This window comes from Felis catus, chromosome C2 (genome assembly GCF_018350175.1).
Source record: "Felis catus isolate Fca126 chromosome C2, F.catus_Fca126_mat1.0, whole genome shotgun sequence".
NCBI classification, from domain to species: Eukaryota; Metazoa; Chordata; class Mammalia; order Carnivora; family Felidae; genus Felis; species Felis catus.
In genome coordinates, this window is record NC_058376.1 from 860,086 (window position 1) to 879,756 (window position 19,671).

Consider the following 19,671-nt stretch of genomic DNA (forward strand, 5'->3'; position numbering starts at 1 on the left):
TCGGACAGGGTGCTGGGCCGACGAGGTGGGCACTGGTGCCCACCGGGGTGCCAGGCTGGGGCACCTCGGTGTCCGGGGCAGGGGCACCTCGGTGTCCGGGGCAGGGCTCTGGGGCAAGGGCAGGGGCCCAGGATTGCAGAGGCCTGGGCTGTGGGGCCTCCTGTGGTCTGGTGGGGCCCTGCCTGAGGTCCTGGCAGAAGCTGGGGTGGGGGCTGCCCATCCCTCACGGCGAGGGGCGGTGCATACCAGGAAGGGGGGCAGGCGGGCACATACAGGAGAGTTGCATGCACATGCACACACACCCCATGTGCCTGTGCACACACACCGGCTGCCCCCTCTGTCAACACCTGCTCAGGACAGATCGCCCGTCAGCACCTGCTCAGGGCGACCCTGCGGTCGGGTCCTGCTTCTCACACTCGGATAACCTTATGAAGTGACTCATAGTGACACCAGCTGGCTGTTGTCTCTCTTCCGGGGGTGGGGAGCTACTGTGAGAGGCCCAGGGCTCCCACTGTGAGGAGGGACGGCTCCAGGGGACACGTGGTGACCTGAGGTCGGGGGGGGGGAGTGACCTCGGGAACACGATGGCTTTGTCTTCAGGGGCCTCCCGGGCAGGTGGCACCGACCAGGCTGAGCACCTGGGCCGGCCCTCTGTGCCCGGGGGAGCCCCCCGGCCTCCCCATCGGCCCACCCCAGGCCGGCTCAAGGCTCCGGGTTGGTTGGACGGCCACGGCAGGGTCGGTGGGTGGGGAGATTTAAACTCAGTGCCCTGGTGGCCGAAGAGGGAGGCTGGAGATGGGACCGGGGAGGCTGGTGTCCACGCTGGTCCTGGCGTTCGTGCTGGCCATGGGGTCCCGGCCACAGGAACAGCTGCCCAGGGAGGCCCACAGCCTCAACTGGAACAAGGTAGAGCCGTAGGCCTGCTGTCCCCCGAGCCAGGCACCCAGGCCGTGGGGGCCAGGGATCATCCATTTAGGGATCGCTCCCTAAAAATCTCCCAAGGGCCTTCCCGGGGCCCTGGGCAGGGCCCCGAGGCTGGCAGGAGTCTCCGGCACAGGCCCCTGCCGGCCCAGTGGGACTGCTCCCCCGGCCTCTCCCAGAGCAGCTGCCGGCCATGGGGGTGGGTAAGGCGCAGGGCCCCAGGCAGGTGCACCCAGAGATGCTAGGTGGGCAGAGGTGGAATCAGCAGGACGTGTTCTGGAACGGGGAGATGGCTGGCAGGTGGAACCCTCCAGCGGGGGTGGCTGTGGGCACAGGCTGAGCGGGCCGTGGCGGTGTCTGGGACGGTGGGTTTGCGGCAGGAAATCGGAGGGATGGGGCCCCCCCGGAGGCCCTGCACGGGAAGGAAGTTACAGCACACGGTTCCCAGTGCCCAGCCCCCGCACCCACAGACAGTCTGGCGTCTGCCCACCAGGGCCCCTAACCAGGGGCGTGCAGGTCCGGGGGGCTGGATGCGGGCTGGGTGTCTGGGAGGCATCCCTTGTCCAGTGGGTTCCGGGAACCTGGGAAGGAGCCCCTGAGTTCAGGGGGGGGGCCTTCGGCGGGTGGTGGGGTTCCCCAGGAAGAGGGACCCCGAGCCCCAGGACGCCAAGACGCAGGCCTGCGGGTAGGACAATCCAAAGTCAAGGACATGGGCTTCCTGACCTAGCTCGTCTTACTAGTGACCCAGGCTGTGCTATTAGCCTCGGTGTCCCCATCTGTGACACGGGGACGAAACGGGCCTTCTAGATGGCTTGTCGCATTCCCCGACAGATGAGGTGGAATCGTGGCCTGGTGCCTGGAGGACACAAAGGGCCACCTGGAAGGCTGTCCCAGAGTCCCCCAGGGCACAGGATTCCGGAAGCCCCTCCTCGGCCCCTGCCTGACGTCCCCCTTCCGGGAACACTCAGCGTTGTTTGCAGAGGAGGTGGAGACGATCCAGGACGTCAGCAGGTCCCACGTGAAGGAAGGTCAGCGCTGGAGGGACAGAAGGATGTGTCCCGTGCCCCCTTCCAGGGCCCGAGCTGTGACGCCCTCTGACCTGACCTCTGACCCGACCTGGTGTGTGGACCCGGCTTCTGTGGTTTCACTCCCTCCTTCCCTCCCTCCTTCCCTAATTCAGCCGGCCATCTCAGGTCCCTGCCGTGTGCCGAACACCGGGACCTCATCGGTGAGCGCGACCCGACGGGGTCCCCCACGTGGCCTCTTCCTTTGCGGCGTCTGAATCTTCCTGTGCTGGGTCCCCTCTGGCGAGTCTGGGAGGGAGGCCTCTGCACATGTCCCTGCAAGGAAGCACGAGTCCGGAAGGTCCAGACGACCTGCCCCAAGTCCCAGCGTGTGGAGACTGGACACGGGGTGGTCCCTGATCAGAGGAAGACTTGGGCCCACGGAGCCCGCAGGATGACGAGTACAGGGAGCCCGGAGGAGGAGGGGGGAGCACCGTGGCGGCCTGGCGCTCAGGCCAACTGGGAGACGGTGTCGTACCCGGACCGGCTCTGTCCCCAGGGCCGTCGGGGTATCCGCGCTCCCGGGTGGCAGGCTGGCCCCGGCTGGCAGGAGAGGAGGTGCCCGTGGGGCAGGACAGAGCCCTCAGGCAGAGCGGAGGGTCGCAGGTGCTCCCCCAGGGGCAGGTGGACTCGAGCGCCCTGAGGCGGCATCACCGGGACAACTGTGCCGTGCCAGCCCCACTTCCCCAAATTCAAGACCAAGACCCTATCACCCTGTCCCACCCCCGAGAGCAGAAACCGCTTCTGTCCTAGTTCCTTTGTGGATGCTTCCATGCCTGCCCTCAGCACCCTGTCTGCTCCCCGCTGTGTGCACACACCTGGATCACGAGAGTGAGCCCCGGACCCCACCCAGGAGGTGGTACGGCCCCTCACCCACCCCAGCAAGGGAGAGCGCCGTCCCCATGGCCCTACTCCCCCTAAGAAGACACGTAAGCCATATTCACCAAGGTTTTTAACCATCGTACACACACACACACACACACACACACACAGAGCGAAGGATGGGGGCCTTGGGGACCCGCACACGAATGTCTCCTGTGCTTTTGTGGGTTTGCTCTGGTTCTCCGGATCCTCCTCCTGGCTCCCTTGAAGTTGTCAGGCCTCTGCCCGAGTCCCTGGGTCACCCACCTACCCTCTCCTGTTAGGAAGACGTCCAAATGCACGCCCTGCGTTTCCTCTCATGTTCCTCTCGCCTCCTAGACTTCGGTCATCAGATTTGGGAGTCGTGAACAGCCTTTCTGTCTTCCCTCACCTGTCCTTCCACCCAGCTCTTCCCAGGCCGGCCCCGAGGCTGTCCTCGGGTTGGATTCATCTCCTCCTGGGAGGTGGGGGTCGGGTGGACAGAGGGCAGACGGTGCCGGTGGGGGCAGGAGAGGCCGTGGCCCACAGGCCGAGGGCGGGCTTGTCTGCCAGGGCCCCCGGGCGGGGTGAGCCCCGCCTGCCTCTCCTCTTTCTTACCGGGAGGCATCGTTGTCCTGAACGGGCACCAGGGAACCTGAACGAAGAGACCACTTTGCTTTGAGACAAGGGGCGGTGTGGCAAGGGCTGCAGGGGACGTTGGCCTTGGATTTGGGAAAGAGAGGCCGGCCACGCACTGCTGTCGCGTTCATGTCCTCTCTGCCCACCTGAGTGCACCTGCAGCCGGAGGGGCTGGTTCCCGGCAGGCTGGCAGCGTCCCCTGGAGTCCCCGGTCCCTCCTCTCTGCCTGAGGACGGTCCCCCGGAGACGGGAGCCCCACACCTGTCTCTGGAGACCTCTGCTTTGTCAAGTTGTCACCTGGGCTGCCGGTCCCCAGACCAGAAACCTGCCGGTCTGAAGGTGCCCAGCGCTGCCTCCCTCGGGTTTCACTTGCCCGAGTCCCTCCCCGGGATGCCCCGCATCTCTGACGCCGGCTCCCATGGACCGGGACGGGTCTGGTCTCCATCCCGGGGAACGCACGGGCTTTGGAGCGTTATTTGGCCCAGGGGCCTGTGAACCTTTCTGGCCCTGGGTCGTGAGGGATGCTCTCCCCTCTGCGGTGTGACCGTCCGGCCTTCTGCGTCTCCCGGCTTCTGTCTGGGCCACGGGGGGACCAGCCGTGTCCTGGCTGGCGTCAGGCTGTGGTGTCACAGCACAAACGGGGGTCTCCACCCCGAGACCGTGCCCATTGTCACCGAAGGGGCCTCTTTTTTCCCACCTAATCTTTAATCCATTGTGATTTCAACATCAAAGGAGAAACAGTCTATTTCAAGCGACCACAGAGTACGAAAATGAATCTGTCCCGTCTGAAAAGTCGGTGCAGACCCGAAGGTATCTCTTGAGAGATTCCACTTGTAGGAAACCTCCAGAGTAAGTAACGGAACACGGAGAGAAAGCGGACTGGGGGTTCCCAGGGCCTGGCGGGGGCACGAATGGGGAGGGCGGGCTCCGGGTACACGGTGTCCCTCGGGGACTGAGATACTCTGCACCAATATTCTGTGGCGTGGTTCACAGCGTCGTGAGTGTACCCAGCGCGCAGGAATTGCACAACGTAAAGTAAATAAAAATTTTACTGAGGATTAATATGGATTATAAACCAACAGTGAAGAAATAAAGTCACAGCTAAAAAGAAGAGGAGAGAAAGGATAAGGGAGAAGAGGAAGAGACATTGTGGTAGGGTGTCAGGGTCGGGGATTGGAACAATTAGAAATAAAACAAACATCCCGTGTAGGCCCTCAGGCCCTTGATCAGTGGCTGGCATCCATGTGGGAGCAAGGGCGGTGGCAGGGGCAGGGAGAAGGGCGGTGGCAGGGGCGGGGGCAGGGGCAGGGAGAAGAGAGGTGGCAGGGGCGGGGAGAAGGGCGGTGGCAGGAACGGTGTTGGGAGCAGAAGCAGGAACAGTGGAAGCAGCAGGAGCAGAAGCAGGACCCAGCTGACTCTGCCCAGGTGCCCGCTGTCCCCGCACAGGTCCCAGGTCACCTGCCGGCTGCCGGGCCCCTGCAGGAGTCGCCCCAGGCGCCACCCCCGCCTCCAGAGCCGCCGAGGCCCCCGAGGCTGTTGGCTCGGGCTCTGGAGCCGCACCGGCTTCTGCTCCTGCCCCGGACTCTTGAGAAGGAAACAGAGTGATGGTTGCAGCGGCTCCAAGGGCTCAGGGTGACAGGAGAGAAGGTCCCCCCGCGCCGGCCTCTCCAGGGGCCTTGCAGACACACAACACACCCCAGGGCCTCCCGAGAAGCCGCGGCCAGGAACCCACACCAGGACCTCTGCCCCCCTGCGGCCCGCAGCCCCGGGGGCTCTCAGTCTCTGCTCCTGGCCCCACACCAGCCCCCGGGGGCTCCTCCCTGGGTGGCCCAGCACCGCCCGGGGCCCCATGCACCCCATCCCCCACCCCCAGCCTTCTCACCCTCGGGCTCGGGCTCTGGGGGCTCCGGGTCCTGGTCCCAGGACCGCTGAGCCAGGACCCTGTGGAGGGGCCCGGGCGGTGAGGGAGGCCCTCCCAGGCCATCTCCAGGCCCTGCTTCCGGAGACCTCCGTGCGGCCACTCTCTCCCCGGGTCCAGGGTGGCCCTCCTGGGCGACGGGGCACACGCACACCTCTGTAGGGCAGGTGAATCGGGATCCCGACAGTCGCCTCCCGATTTCATCCGTTGATTTCTGTAAAGACAGTGACCCGCGGCCGGCCCGGAGGCATCACAGCCCCGCCCGGCCATCCTCAGTGTCCTTCCGCCCTCTCCCCCTGCGGCTCCCAGATCCGACACAGACCTGAGTGCGCACAGCCCTGCGCCCGGGACACAGTGACATCCACCTGCAGGCTCGGGATGAATCTTGGGGACAAGAGGGCCACCCCAGCACACTCTGTCCCTCCCAGCCAGCCTTGACCTGGAGTGTGAGCATGGCCTGCCCACCAGGCATCTGACCCCTTCATCAGCCTGCACCTGCTCACGTGGGCCCTCCACACACACACACACACACACACACACACACACGGGAGGGGCCGTGGGGCCGCACAAGTCAGATCAGAGCGGTGTCGGGCTGGACCGACTGTCTCTGGGGCTCCCTGGGTTACCTTTGGCTCCCTGCGAGCTAGAGACCTGAGGCGTCCTGTGCACGACCTGACCCACTGTCTCCGGGGTCGGGGAGCGTCGCAGCCACGGGCTCCCCTGAGCCAGCAGCCGCGGGACACGGGCACACAACAGGAGAACATGTTCGTCAGGCGAAGGTGTCCCAACGAATGAGCCCAGTCGGGCGCTGTCTCCACAATGTGGGTGCCTGGTGACCCGGGTTCTGACTTCACTTGGGCTTTGTGACCAGAGAGGTGAGGTCACTGCCAGGTCACTGGGCTTTGTGACCAGAGAGGTGGGTCCCCTTACCCGTCTTCCTCCTCCTACAAGAGCCCCTCCCAGGCTGCGGAGGGCTCCCCTCCACCCCATGCCCTGTCCCTACAGTGACACCAACACAGCCCAGCCACATCCCCGCGAGGCCTGGTGCAGCCGGTGTGGCAGCTCTGGGGACACAGAGCTGGGTTCAGACCTGGGTTTTCCTCCTGACCAGTGCCGGGACCCCGCACAGACCCTGTGCCTCCCGGCGCCCCCCGGTCTCCCCGTCTGCACAGTGGGGTCCTTCTGGAATCCACTTCTAGGGACACCATCAGGGAGACACCTGTAGACTCGTCCCGTGCCTGCTACCCCATGAGGCTCGTGGGCACACGTGGCCGTGGAAAGATGAGGAAGGGGTGGGCCTGGCACGGAACACACTCACGCGGGCCTGGGTCTGCTCCGGGTCCAGGCACAGCCACCCCTCCTGCCTGGGTCCCGGGCCCGGGGGAAGGTGGAGGTGAGCTCGTTCAGACCCTGTGCCCACCCGACACGCCCCTCCAGGGGCTCCATCACATTTGGGCCCGGGTCCCAGCGCCTGGGCTGTGGCTCCCAGCCTTCCCGAATCCTGGTCACACATCCCTGTGTCACCCCCTCCCCTTCCGGGTGGACGGCCCGTGTGACCGCGTTCTAAGGGCTAGAAGACGATGACGGGCTGTCACTTCCAGGCCGATTCATGGAATTTCTGCTTTCCTCTCTCCGGGGTCCATTCTCTGTGTCTGCCTCGGACTCGGTCTGTCTCTGTGTGTCTCACAGGAGCAGGGCCTGTGGGCTCCAGGGTCCAGGTGACGACCCTCAGAAGCCTCCCTTGTGGCCCGTGTCCCTCCCCCGGCCCGGTGCTCAGCTCCCTCACGAGGCCTCCTCACCCCAGGCAGGGCACTGCCTGGGGAACCACTTCCTAATGAGGACCCGAGGCTCCAACAAGGAGGGTCTTCACCTCGGTCCCCACACCAGGGTCCACTGCTCGGCCACGTGCTGCAAACCCAGGACCTCGGTCCTCCAAGCCCCCAGGCTGCCCTCTGCTCAGAAGGACCTTGAGGGAGTAGGAAGCATTTTCCCAGGAGGGGAGAACAGAGGGTCAGGGATGAAGATCCCGGGACACAGACTCGTCTATGAGCCTGTGGGACCCTGGGGACACTGTCTACGCAGCCCAATTTACGGAGGAGGACGCTGAGTCCTTCTGTGCCCTAGCCCCGTCCACACTTCCTACTTCCAGGTGCCCAGTGTGGTGGACACAGGACCCCAGACCCCGTCCTCCCCTAGTTCCCGCCAATCCCCCCAGACATCTTGGGGACCCCCCGGCCCTCAGCCGGCACATCTCCCCTCCCCATGCTGTGGGTCCCGGGCTATTGCCAGGAATCCTGATGTCCCTGCCCATGGCCCCACTGCCTCCAGCCTTTCTCTTCTTTCCCCCACGTTACCCACCCCCTCCCAGTGTGGACTCCCCTCTGACCCCCAGCGGGGCAGTCCGAGTGTGTGTGTGTGTGTGTGTGTGTGTGCACCCGCCTGTCTGGAGATGCCCAGTGGTCACAGCCTCACACAGACGGGGTGGATAGGGACCCCCGAGCATCTCAGAGGGTCTCGTTCCCAGGGAGAACCCCACGGGGGGATAGAGGCTGGCCTAGGACTGGAGACCAGCCCTGCTCCTCAGACGCCGCACACCTCACTTGTCCTGGGCCAGTCCTTGCCTCTCCTGACCTCAGTGTCCCCACTGTCCCTGAGGGTCAGACGGGGAAGTGCATCAGCGTGGCCTTGACCCAGGCTGTCCTCCAGGGGTAGGTGGAGGGGAGGTGCCCCGGCTACACAGGCCTCCCTCCCCAGGGCCGGCCAGGTCTGTGTCGTGGCCAGGTGTGCCCAGGCACCTGCACTCAGCACCTGTAGATGATCCAGAGGTGACACTGATGTGCATGAATCCAATTGCTCCCCACCTGGCTGGTCCCCCATGTTTCCACCTCCGCCAACGGTTCTGGGACCCGAACCTCTCCTGCACCCCAGAACCATGTCTGCCCCAGCCAGGCACACCTCAGGGTGCAAGGCCAGGTGGGTTGGACATCTGGGGACACGAAGGCCAGTGAATACACCCACCCCCACCCAGCTGGCCTGGACCGCAGACTCTACCCCAGGGTCCAGGTGCATGGACCCTGGGGCATGGCTGGGCCAGGGCTCCTGCAGGCAGCAGTGGAGGTCAACTCAGGGCAGGGAGAAGTCGGTCCGCCCCTTCCCCTTCTCCTTTCCTCCTTCTGCCTTGTCTTCCTGGCAGGACCTTGGACAGAGGTCCAGCCTGGGCCTGGCTGCAGCCCTGGGCAGAGTCAGAGGGTGGGAAGCGGCCTGGGGAGGCCTGGGGCCACCTCCAGGATGACCAAGCGTCAGGGGGCTACTTTAACTCGGCGCCCCCCGGGCACTCAGTGATTTCAGCCCTTTGTATACATGAGCCGTGACCCCGGGACCGAGTCCCGGCCCCATCCTCACCCCCACGAGGCCCGCATCCTCCCCAGCCGAGGCCCTGTCGGTGGCCGGCCCTCCCTCCAGCCCCAACAAGTCCAGCTGCCCCAGAGGCTATACATCTTTCCAGGCTGGAGCCCCAGCAGCCGTAAGGGGCCTGGATCCGGGCCCTGGAGCCCCTCAGGGAGGACAGGTGAGACTAGGCAGGAGCCAGGAGAGGGCCCAGTGGAGTCTCCTTGAGGTCATGGCCTCCTGCTCAGCCCAGACCCTGTTGTCTGCTGACCCCTAGGGCACCTGGATCCCAGCTGCCGGGCAGGCCCGGGGACAGAGACCAGAATGTGGCTCCCGGTAGCTCACAGGTGTCCCTGTGTCCGGTAGCTACACCTGCCCTACCAGCTGGACTCCCTCCTGGTCGGCCAGCAATACCCCATGGCCAAGAAGAACAGGCCATCGTCAAGCTCTGAAAGAATGAGTGGCCAGATGGAAGGGGAAGGCTGGCTCTTGGCTCGGGGGGGGGGTTCCTGCCCGGGCTGGCGAGGGCTCCGGAGGTGGTATTCCAGCTCTCTGCTGCTCAGCCCTGTACCCCGAGACACCTGCCTCCCTTCTCTGGGTCTCACTCTCCTGCTCTGTGAAATGGATGATGCAGAGTGATCGCTCCCATGGCAGGAACAAGGCAGGTACCGGGGACTGATGGAGCACCCATTCAGAGCCCGGATCGCAGAACGCAGTGGGGAAGGGGAGAGGGAATGCCAGTGAGGTCTTATAATTTACCTATTCCAGTCTTCCTCCCTGTTTTTGTATTATTTTTCCTTCCCTTCCCCTATGTTCATCTGTTTTGTTTCTCAAATTCCACGTATGAGTTAAATCATTTGCTATTTGTCTTTCTCTGACTGACTTATTTTGCTTAATGTAATGCACTCTAGTTTTATACACATTGTTGCAAATGGCAGGATTTCATTCTTTTTGATCTCCGAGTAATACTCCATTGTAAATAACCACATCTTCTTTATCCATTCATCCGTCGATGGACATTTGGGCTCTTTCCATCCTTTGGCTATTGTCGACGGTGCTGCTATAAACATTGGGTGCACGTGGCCCTTCAAACAGCACACCTGTATCCTCTGGATAAATTCCTAGTAGTGCGATTCCTGGGTTGTAGGGTAGTTCTATTTTCAATTTTTTAAGGAACCTCCATATTGTTTTCCAAAGTGACTGCACCAGTTTGCATTCCCACCAGCGGTGCAAGAGGGTTCCCCTTTCTCTGCATCCTTGCTAATATCTGTCGTTGCCTGAGTTGTTAACTTTGGCCATTCTGACAAATGTGAAATGGTAACATTGTGGTTTTGATTTGTATTTCCCTGATGATGAGTGATGTTGTGCATCTTTTCATGTGTCTGTTAGCCACCTAGATGTCTTCAGAAAAGTGTCTGTTCATGTCTTTTGCCCATTTCTTCTCTGGGTTATTTGATTTTTGTTGAGTTTGATAAGTTTTTTTATAGATTTTGGATACTAACCCTTTATCTGATATGTCGTTTGTGAATACCTTCTCCCATTCAGTAGGCTGTCTTTTAGTTTGCTGATTGTTTCCTTCACTGTGCAGAAGCTTTTTATCTTGATGAGGTTTTTGCTTTTATTTCCCTTGCCTCCGGAGACATGCCAAGTAAGAAGTTGCTGCGGCCGAGGTCAAAGATGTTGCTGCCTGATTTCCTTCTCTAGGATTTTGATGGTTTCCTGTCTCACATTTAGGTTTTTTATCCCTTCTAAATTTATTTTTGTAAGAAAGTGGTCCAGTTTCATTCTTCTGCATGTTGCTGTCCAGTTCTCCCAGCATCGTTTGCTAAAGAGACTGTCTTTTTTCCATTGGATATTCTTTCCTGCTTTGTCAAAGATTAGTTGGCCATATATTTGTGGGACCATTTCTGGGTCCTCTATTCTGTTCTATTGATCTGAGTGTCTGTTCTTGTGCCGGCATCATACTATCTTGATGATTACAGCTTTGTAGTATAGCTTGAAGTCTGGAATTGTGATGACTCCAGCTTTGGTTTTCTTTCTCAGGATTGTTTTGGCTATTCAAGGACTTTTCTGTCTCCAAACAAATTTTAGGATTGTTTGTTCTAGCTCTGTGAAGAATGCTGGTGTTATTTTGATAGGGACTGCATTGAATGCATAGATTGCTTTGGGTAGTATAGACATTTTAACAATAATTGTTTTTCTAATCCATGAGCATGAAATGTTTTTCCATTTCTTTTTGTCTTCTTCAGTTTCATTCATAAGCTTTCTGTAGTTTTCAGTCTACAGATCTTTTACCTCTTTGGTTAGGTTTATTCCTAGGTATTTTACGGTTCTTGGTGCAATTATACATAGGATCGAGTCCCTGATATCTCTTTCTGTTGCTTCTGTATTGGTGTATAGAGATGCGACCAATTTCTGTATGTTGATTTTATATCCTGCAACTTTGCTGAATTTGTGTATCAGCTCTAGTAGTTTTTTGGTGCAGTCTTTTTGGTTTTCCACATAGAATATCATGTTGTCTGTGGAGAGTGAAAGTTTGTCTTCTTTCTTGCCAATCTGGATGCCTTTTCTTTTTGTTGTCTGACTGCCAAGGCTGGGACTTCCGGTACTGAGTTGAACCACGGTGGTGAGAGGGGGCACCGCTGAGAGTGGACAAAGCTCTCAGCTTTTCCCCATGGAGGATATTAGCTGTAGGCCCTCCATATGTGGCTTTCAGTGACGCACTTTCAAAACCTCTGAGCTTCAGCTCCAAAGGCTGTTTGCAAAAAGGAACTGGGGACTTCACTACTTGTTCCCCGGTTCATGGTCCCAAGAGGTTTCCTCTTGTGCTAACTCGATGCCGCCCTGTCACAGCCCCTCTGCAGAGTGGGTTCCCTCCCCTCCGTGCCTACACGGTTTTATCTCCCCAGCTCACATCCATGCACCTCGGTCCTGCCACGCTGTCTCCCTCCACCTGGGGAGATCCTTCTGCCGCTGTGCCGATCGATTTCCTGGGAGTTCCGAGGGATCTGACCTCAATACAGCTGCGCTGGGGGGACAAGAAAACTCCCGGTCCCCCTACTTGTCTGCCATCTTAACTCCTCCGAGCGCAGTTTTTCTTTATTCAGGTTTTTAGAACTATCCCTGCACTGCTGACAGAGGCCCCGATTAGGGGTATATGACAAGCAGTCAGCTGAGGTGGGAGGTCTGGCAGCTGCCCAGTCTCCGTAAGGTACCTGTGTGTGGTTCTGGGAAAGCTGTGATGTCCCTGAGTCTCAGTTTACTCACCTGTGAAACGGGATGCAGTGTCTGTTCCGGTGGACAACTGAGAAAACTAAATAGAAGACCGTAAGTTGCCCACAAGTAGGTTTTTCCAGTGTAATTCCTGAAACGCTTACCTCTGCCCTCTGGAAACTACCACATACTGTGACCCCATCACAGGAGACCCTGGAGCGGGGCCGCCCCGACAGGTCATTCTAGGTCACACCTGGTATCTCCTCTGCCAGGATCAGGCTCATGGTCCCCTTAGCCACCTGCACTGGTGTCCCCAGATGCTGGGACATGCATCAGCCCGACCTCTTCCTCCTTTGCACACCAGCTGCCTTCCCTTGTCGTCTCTCCCCCACTCTTCACTTAGTCCTCTTCTCTCTCTACAGGGACTTTCTAGGACTCGGACTCCATTGTAGAAATTCCTTGACGGAGAGTATCAGGTGGGGCCCGGAGCCTGTGGAATCCTGTACAGATCCTTGGGGCAGGGGCTCTCCCAACCTGGGTTGATCCCCGGTGGCCTCCCCTCCCCGTAGGAGCCCCAGGTGCCCCACACTAAGGTCCTCCCCTGGGTTTGTGGGTAGGAGGGAATCGGATCCGCTTCAAGAGCAGGTTAGGGAAAGCCAGCATCTTGAATCCGTAGAACCCAGCGGTCCAAGAACGAGGGGACGTGTTCCAACCGCCCTTCACATCATCAGCGGAAATGCAGAGCTTCCCCGCATTCCCAGTGTTCTTGGAAGTTTTATTGTGTTTCTCAGTTACCAGTTTAAGCCGGAAACATTTCCCAGCGTATGTAACTGACCGCTGTTGGTACCCAGGGAGCTGCTGATTTTGTGTGTTTGTTTTGTGTGTTTCTTTCTGTAACTGCTCCTCTTTCTAGACGGTTCTATTGTTTCCCCTGACTTCCTATAGTGTGACCCAAACGTGGAGAAGGAATAAGCCCTGAGGGTGTTGCCGGGCACGACCGCATTGGGGCCAGTGGACCGCGGACCCCGGGCCCTTGTGATCCGAGGTGGGTGCAGACGACCGTCAGGTGCGGGGCCGGGCCCTATCTTCCTGGTTTGCCCGCAGACGTGCTCGGCACCTCTTTCTAAAAAGTAGCCTCCACTGGCGTATTTCCACATGGCAGGAAATAATACACCGCCATTGCTCACAATTTGGAAACGGCAAGGGGACGGCGTCTGTGGGGTCGCATCGTTCAGGAGGAACACGGGGCAGTGGTGGCTCTGGCCTCTGCTCCCGGGGGGAGGCGCCCGAGGACGGGTGCCGGGAACCAGGTTCGGCTCCCGCTGCCCCAGGCCCCCCACCCCACGCCCCTGCCTTCCCCCCACCCCCCTCCTCCCCGCCCCCCTGCCCAGGGGCGTCCGTGCTCCTCCCACGCCCACCCTCGCCGCCCCTCCAGTCCCACCCCCCAGGTGCCCTGGAGCCCCAGGGAGGGTCCCGGACACCCACGAGGGACGACTGCACACGTCCCTCTTGTGTCAAAGATTCTTGTCTGTTGTGAGAACACTGTCGTGTCATTTGCTGGGGTTGCTGTGATCAGTTGCACACACCGGGGAGCTCAACACAGCAGAAACTCACTCTCCCACGTCTGGAGGCCAGACCACCATCCAGGGGTGGCTCTGGGGGAAGGGTCCCCGACCCCCTTCCAGTCTTGGTGGCAGTGGCCACATCCCTCCAACTTCGGCCCCCGCCTCCCCGGGGCTCTCTTCGCTGTGCCTTCTCCGTCACTGTGTCAGAATTTCCCTCCTCTTACAAGGCTACCAGGCGTGGGACTAGTGTCCTCCCCCCCACCCCCACTCCCGTGCGAGTCGTTTTAACTTGTTCACATCTGCAAAGACCCTTTTCCAAATAAGGTCCCCGTCACTAGGGGCTGGGACTTCCACGGATCTTCGGGGAGCACAATCCGGTCCACGACACTTGGTATCGGTTTGCCTTCCTTTTATTTTTTAACCTTTCTGTGGTGTATTTTTGTACCTCACTTGGAAACAGCACATCGCTAGAACATTTACCCAGTATGAGTTTCTGTCTCTTCAAGAATTTTGTAAATGCAATGAATTAACAACTTCATGAGTTTGACCTGCTTCACATGAGAGCCGATTGCTGATACACCAGTGTTTTTCTTTCCCATTTGCTATTAGATCAGCCAAATTTACTTCCTTCTTTCATCACCCATTTCAGAATTTATACACCTATTTCTTTCTTGTACTCTTTATTCTTAGGATGTTTAACATGAACACCTTATAATTTGTATTCAATTTCTAAGATTCCAGCTTCTTTGGAAAGGTCTGTGCGTCTTTGCAACAAAAGAGGAATCCAGTGTGCACCTGTCCACATAATCCTTATTACTTTTGTCAAGAGTTTTGGCTCCAAATGGAACTTTAAAATACGTATTTACAGTTTACAAATGAGATTACTCTTTTTGTCATTTCTTCTGCTTTTATTTAGAGTCATGTTTCCCTCGTTCACCTATGCTTGTTTCATAGTCTCCTGTTCTTTTTTCGAGTATTATTTTCTTCCTTATTTTTCTGAGGACTTAAATACTCATTTTGCAGTCATGTCCTCTGTATCCCTGGGAATGATTCTTCTATTTGCTGGGTGCTGATGGCAGAATACACTGCTCCAAAATATGCCCCTTTGCATTTGGATTATTTGGAGTTAAAGACACTTGAAAAACAGCAGATACCAATACTCAAGGCAGTTCTGACCCAAATCCCATCATGATCTTTCGGGGCTCTGGCCTCCTGGGTATTAGGATTATGATGAGTCTGTGGTTACGAATACAGTCTGATTCAGGCACGGTGACGGATACATGGGACACAAGCAGCAAAGAGCCTGGAAGCAGATGTCCGTGCACGTGGAAACCAAGATGCCTCGCAAAGGAGGTCCCACCTCACACCTCGTGCAAGACCAGCTGCCGCTGGAATAAGCACCCGTGTGTCAGAACCCAAATGGAAAACTTGGAGGAGAAAATACTGGAAGATACAGATACGATCTCTGGGTAAGAAAGGCATTTCTCAAACAATCCTCAAAAGACGCTGAAGATTTTCCTAGACAAGCCAGAAGCTGGGGCCTATAACTGTAGCACTTACAGCTAGCATATGATCAACAGCTAAAATATCCAAGGAGCTCCTCAAAGTCCCGAGAAAGACAATCTAACAGAAAAATTACACGAAAAAAGCGCCACGAACAAGCACGTCGCTAAAAGGAAGCTCGATCGTTATTCTAACGTAGGGAAGGAGACTGGATCGTATTAGCAGTCGGGGAAATGAAGATTAAGTTACAACAGGTGTTTTACACCCACCAGAGAAGGAATATTAAAAAGTCACCTAATCCCAGGACCTGTGACCCACCGGTGACGGGAGCAAGATTGCACCCGGCCACTTGGGGAAACAACTTGGCAGAATGCCCTTGACTCTACGACGCCCGCTCCCTGGGTGTTCATCCTAGAGGGGTGCAGCCGCCCCTCCCCCACGTCCCTGCAGGTGCACCAAGACGGGCCTCCCTCAGGCAGCAGGCAGGGCGGTGGTGGCCGAAGCCCGAGGCCTCTGGCCACAGACACCCCCGTCCACTGTGCACGGGGCAGTCCAAGTGTAAGCGTGTTCTGTGAAACACACCCTGCGCCTGTGTGCCGGGAGCCCCCAGAGGAACGTCTGCGTCAGCAATCTTTATAATAGTGAAAACAAACAGAACCTGGAAACAACCCGGATCCTGTCTGCAACCGCGCAGATGCACGTGGCCACACCCCGGACGCCGTCTGGCTGCGAAAATGTGCGCTGCTGTGTCAGCACACACACATAAAGCCACGTGGAAGGCGCCGGTCACAGAAAACTCAGCACAAGTCTACGTGACACCATGGGAAACGTGAAAGCTAAGATAGACGCAAACATGTGAGGCAAACCGTAAAGGACAGGCACTAAAGCGCTCAGCGCAAAGTTCAGCTGTGGCCTCCAGCGGGGACGGAGGTTGGGCGTGGATGGGGCCTGTGGCCTTCCACGTGGGGCCCTGCGTCACAGGGGCAGCGGGCTATTTCCCTTCCGTCCCTTGTACGACACCTGCACACGACGTGCTCTCCCTGAACGCGGGAGACCCTGCATACGCGTTTTTGTGTTTTAACAGCTTTGTTGAGATATATTTACAGATCACACACGCCCAACCGACTGAGCCCCCTGGGCACCCCCTCTGGGGGAGAGTTTTGCTGAGCTCTGCGCGTTCTCATTTCAGAAATCCCCTCACCAGTTCACCTATTTTTTTATTAAAAAAAATTTTTTTTTTCAACGTTTATTTTTGGGACAGAGAGAGACAGAGCATGAACGGGGGAGGGGCAGAGAGAGAGGGAGACACAGAATCGGAAACAGGCTCCAGGCTCTGAGCCCTCAGCCCAGAGCCCGACGTGGGGCTCGAACTCACGGACCGCGAGATCGTGACCTGGCTGAAGTCGGACGCTTAACCGACTGCGCCACCCAGGCGCCCCTCACCTATTTTTTTAAAGGGGAAAAAAAAGTATTTGAATTTCTTTTTTTTAAAATTATTTGGATTTTAAAATGAACATACACCGTGTAGACAATAAAGAAGAAACCATCACATCCCCACTTTCACATGTTGGGACATGTGGCGCTAAAGGAGTCCACCTTCTGCCCCAACCCTCTGCGTGTGGCTCCGTGTCTGGCTCCCACTCCTGACCACACTTCCGGGTCCCGCCGCACTTATTTTGAGGCTGGTAACAGTTCCCCACCATTTTTGTTCTTTGACCTGCTGTGTTTTCTTGGGACTTCTTGGTGCCAGAAGTCAGGTCTCTCCAACACCCTCCTTCTCCCTGGGTGGACCCGAGGTCAGGTTGACATGTCTACACCGCGAGGTGGTCGGTGGTGTGTTTCCTGCTGTGTGGTTGGGGCTGGGACACAAGGGTCCCCGCAGGGGGTGCCCTCATCTTTCTGGGGCTCCACCAAGGCAGGCAAGGCATCCTCGGCAGCGAAGGCTCGGGCTCTGGGGAGCAGAGGGGTCCGTCTCTCTGCACGTGTGGATGTGCCTGATGGTCACCAGATGCTGCCACTCTCCCTCTGGGAGGACAAAGGCAACTTCGGGTCCTCGGCGCACAGGGAGGGTCTGCCTGGCTTGGAGCCGCCCGGAAATAGCAATCGGCCCCATCTGGAGGCAGCTACAGACGGTGTGTGGACGAGGGCAGTGCTGGGAAGGGCAGGCCGGGCTCAGGCTGATTCAGAACCCGGCCCGGCAGCCCCTCGGTCTGTGGCAAGAGCCCACCCGTCTGCCCCGCCCGCCACTCCCATCGCCTGCAATTCACTCATTTCCGCCGTTTGTGTCAACAGCTCCTCTCCCGGTCCTCACCGCAAGCATGTCAAACCTTGTTTATTTGAAGATCTGAAACACACCCAGGGAGCCGGGGGTCCAGGAACCTCCCTTCCGCATCAGCTCACAGATCCCCATTGTAAGCTTGTGCAGCTAAAAGGCTGCGGCCGGGTTTTTGCCAAGTTTTCAAAGTCAGAACCAAATTGACACTTTGGGTGGATCTCATTTCGAATAGTCCCTAGGGCACAAAGAGAAGCAAACACAGCCCCGGAAGCTTGTGCCGAAGGAACACACAGGATCCGCGGACTGAAGCACTCGTAAAAGTCTGTCCACGAGCCCACGAGCGTGGAGAGCCAGCCAGAAAGCCGCCATGGTGGCCCCGGAAGCCCCGAGGACCACGCCGCCAGGCACTCGATGGCCGCGAGCCTCCTCCACGCTGTCTGCGCAGATCCAGGACACCATCCACCTCTCCTGGTGTCATCCCCTCAAGGAGAGGGGTGGCCCCAGGCCAGACCCTGAAGCAGAGAACATTTCCACCCCAGGGACAGAGGAGAAAGCCGTGTCTACCCACCCGGCCTCCCCTGTGCCCTCGCCTGGTCACCGGGCTCTGGGGGGGGGGGCTGGGGTCTCCATCTCCCACCTGGCGTGGGCCTTTTGCCACCTGGTGCTGGTCACGGGTCTTCTGGTCATCTCTGGGGATCCGAACGCTTTGGACAGCCCTACGGGGCTCCGCCCGCACTTGCCGTGTAGACCAACACCCTCGACTGTCGGCGGGTGGCTGTTGGAGGAACTGAGGTGCGGTGGCCGGGCCCGTGGGACTTGGTCTTTGAGCCCGGCACTCTCCTCCTGGCGAGCTTCCTTGTGGAGGCCGACTCCCCCTGCAGCCCGGACCGCCCCTCCCTGCTCTCCAATGTGGTGGACACGAATGATTGGGGGCCGGACGGGACAAGGTCAGGGCTCATGGGTGCTGCTCCCTGCGACCGGGGCAGCCCCTGAGGGGGCTTCCACGGACGCTTTGCTTCCTCCCGAGTTTGGGAGGTGGTCTGGGAAATGTGGCTGGAGACTCCTTGCCAAGGGAGTGCGTGGAGAGAAGGGGCTGGAACACAGCAGACAGAGCTGGTGGCCTGCAGAAGGTTGATGGACCAGTGGCGTAACCCGGCGGTGGCCACCTGAGGGCTGAGCCGGGGCCCACACCCAGATCGTTGACTGGGGACACTGCTCCTGAGGCACCAGGTCACCACCTGGCGTCCCCAACCCTCTTGAAATCAAAGACCATTTGTCTGGGGTCAGAGTGTCCCTGTCGGGGGCAAGCTCGGCATCCCTGTCTGTAAAGTGGGTGCGTTGGCTCTGACTCCTCAGGGTTCTCCAGCCCGAGTGTGTGTGTGCGCGTCTCGGGAGGGGGTTAGCACGTACTGCACCTGAAAGGGTGGGGTGTGGCTGTTTTCCCTGAAGCTTTGCGACACCCCCACCCGTGTCCCCGCCTGCCACTGTGAGAGCAGATGCCACTCAGGGTCCTCTGGCGTGTGTGGGGGCAACAGCTCCTGCCCGTGGTGGAGATGAGCCGGGAAGCCGGGTAGGAGCTGCCCGTCCAGGGTGGGGACGGGAGCCAAGGTGGGGGGGGGGGATACCGTGGGCAGAGTGGCCGACCGCTGCGGCCATTCCTGGAGGCAGCAAGACCACAGCCTCGGCCTGACTCAGCGGGGCTCGTGCCAGCATCCTGCACCAGGGCCTCGCCCCTCCGCCCACCCCAGATTTCTCATCAGAATCCCCCGAGCAGGGCCTGGTCATGAGCAATCGGGCAGCTCAGCCGGGCCTGGGCACCCAGCCCGCCCAGACAGAGGAGGGGGCCGTGTCCCAGCCGCCTCTGCCCACCCTGGGATGGGCACCCCCAGACCTCGGCGCCAGCCCCACCCACACGTTGCTATTTGGGAAGGGAAGAAACAGATTTTCCTCTGACGTTCTCTTCTTCTATCCCTTCCCTGCAGCTCAGGCGGCTCGGGCCGGGCGTTTCCGGAGTCAGACTTGGGCTAGAGCCCAGCCGTTCTCCAGAGAGCCCACGGCCAGGGGCTGATGAGGTTCAGGTTCGTGGAGAAGTTCTCCTGGACGACAGGCAACCCCCCCCCCCCTCCTGCCCGCCCCAGGCAGGGGCCTCCGCGGTCTGTGAAGATTCCTGGCTTCCAGCCACCGTGCCGGGTGCCAGCCTTTCACGCCAACACATCTCACTCCAGCCACAGTGAGACCCACGTGGTCCTGGGCCGGACCCCTCGGCCCCATAGACGGTGCTGCCGCAGTGTCAGGGGAGCTCCTGGTGGGGGCAGGATCTGCAGACACATCCTGCAGACACAAGAT

The 19,671-nt window shown here is 59.0% G+C and overlaps 1 protein-coding gene across 2 annotated transcripts; it reads right to left on the reverse strand.

Annotated features, from left to right (window-relative positions):
- Window positions 1–4,495: 4,495 nt before the first annotated feature.
- LOC109496987 (skin secretory protein xP2-like) lies at window positions 4,496–7,558 on the reverse strand. Of its 2 annotated transcripts, none has more exons than XM_023238598.2 (3): window positions 6,009–7,558; window positions 5,347–5,596; window positions 4,496–5,048 (listed from the first exon to the last, which is right to left on the reverse strand). In XM_023238598.2, exons 1-3 carry the CDS (start codon window positions 6,144–6,146, stop codon window positions 4,513–4,515), a joined length of 924 nt encoding a protein of 307 aa, XP_023094366.2. In that variant the 5' UTR covers window positions 6,147–7,558; the 3' UTR covers window positions 4,496–4,512. The 2 variants fall into 2 exon arrangements, with proteins under 2 accessions (XP_023094366.2, XP_044892420.1); XM_045036485.1 differs by lacking the exon at window positions 6,009–7,558 and adding an exon at window positions 5,705–6,002.
- Between the last annotated feature and the right edge of the window lie 12,113 nt (window positions 7,559–19,671).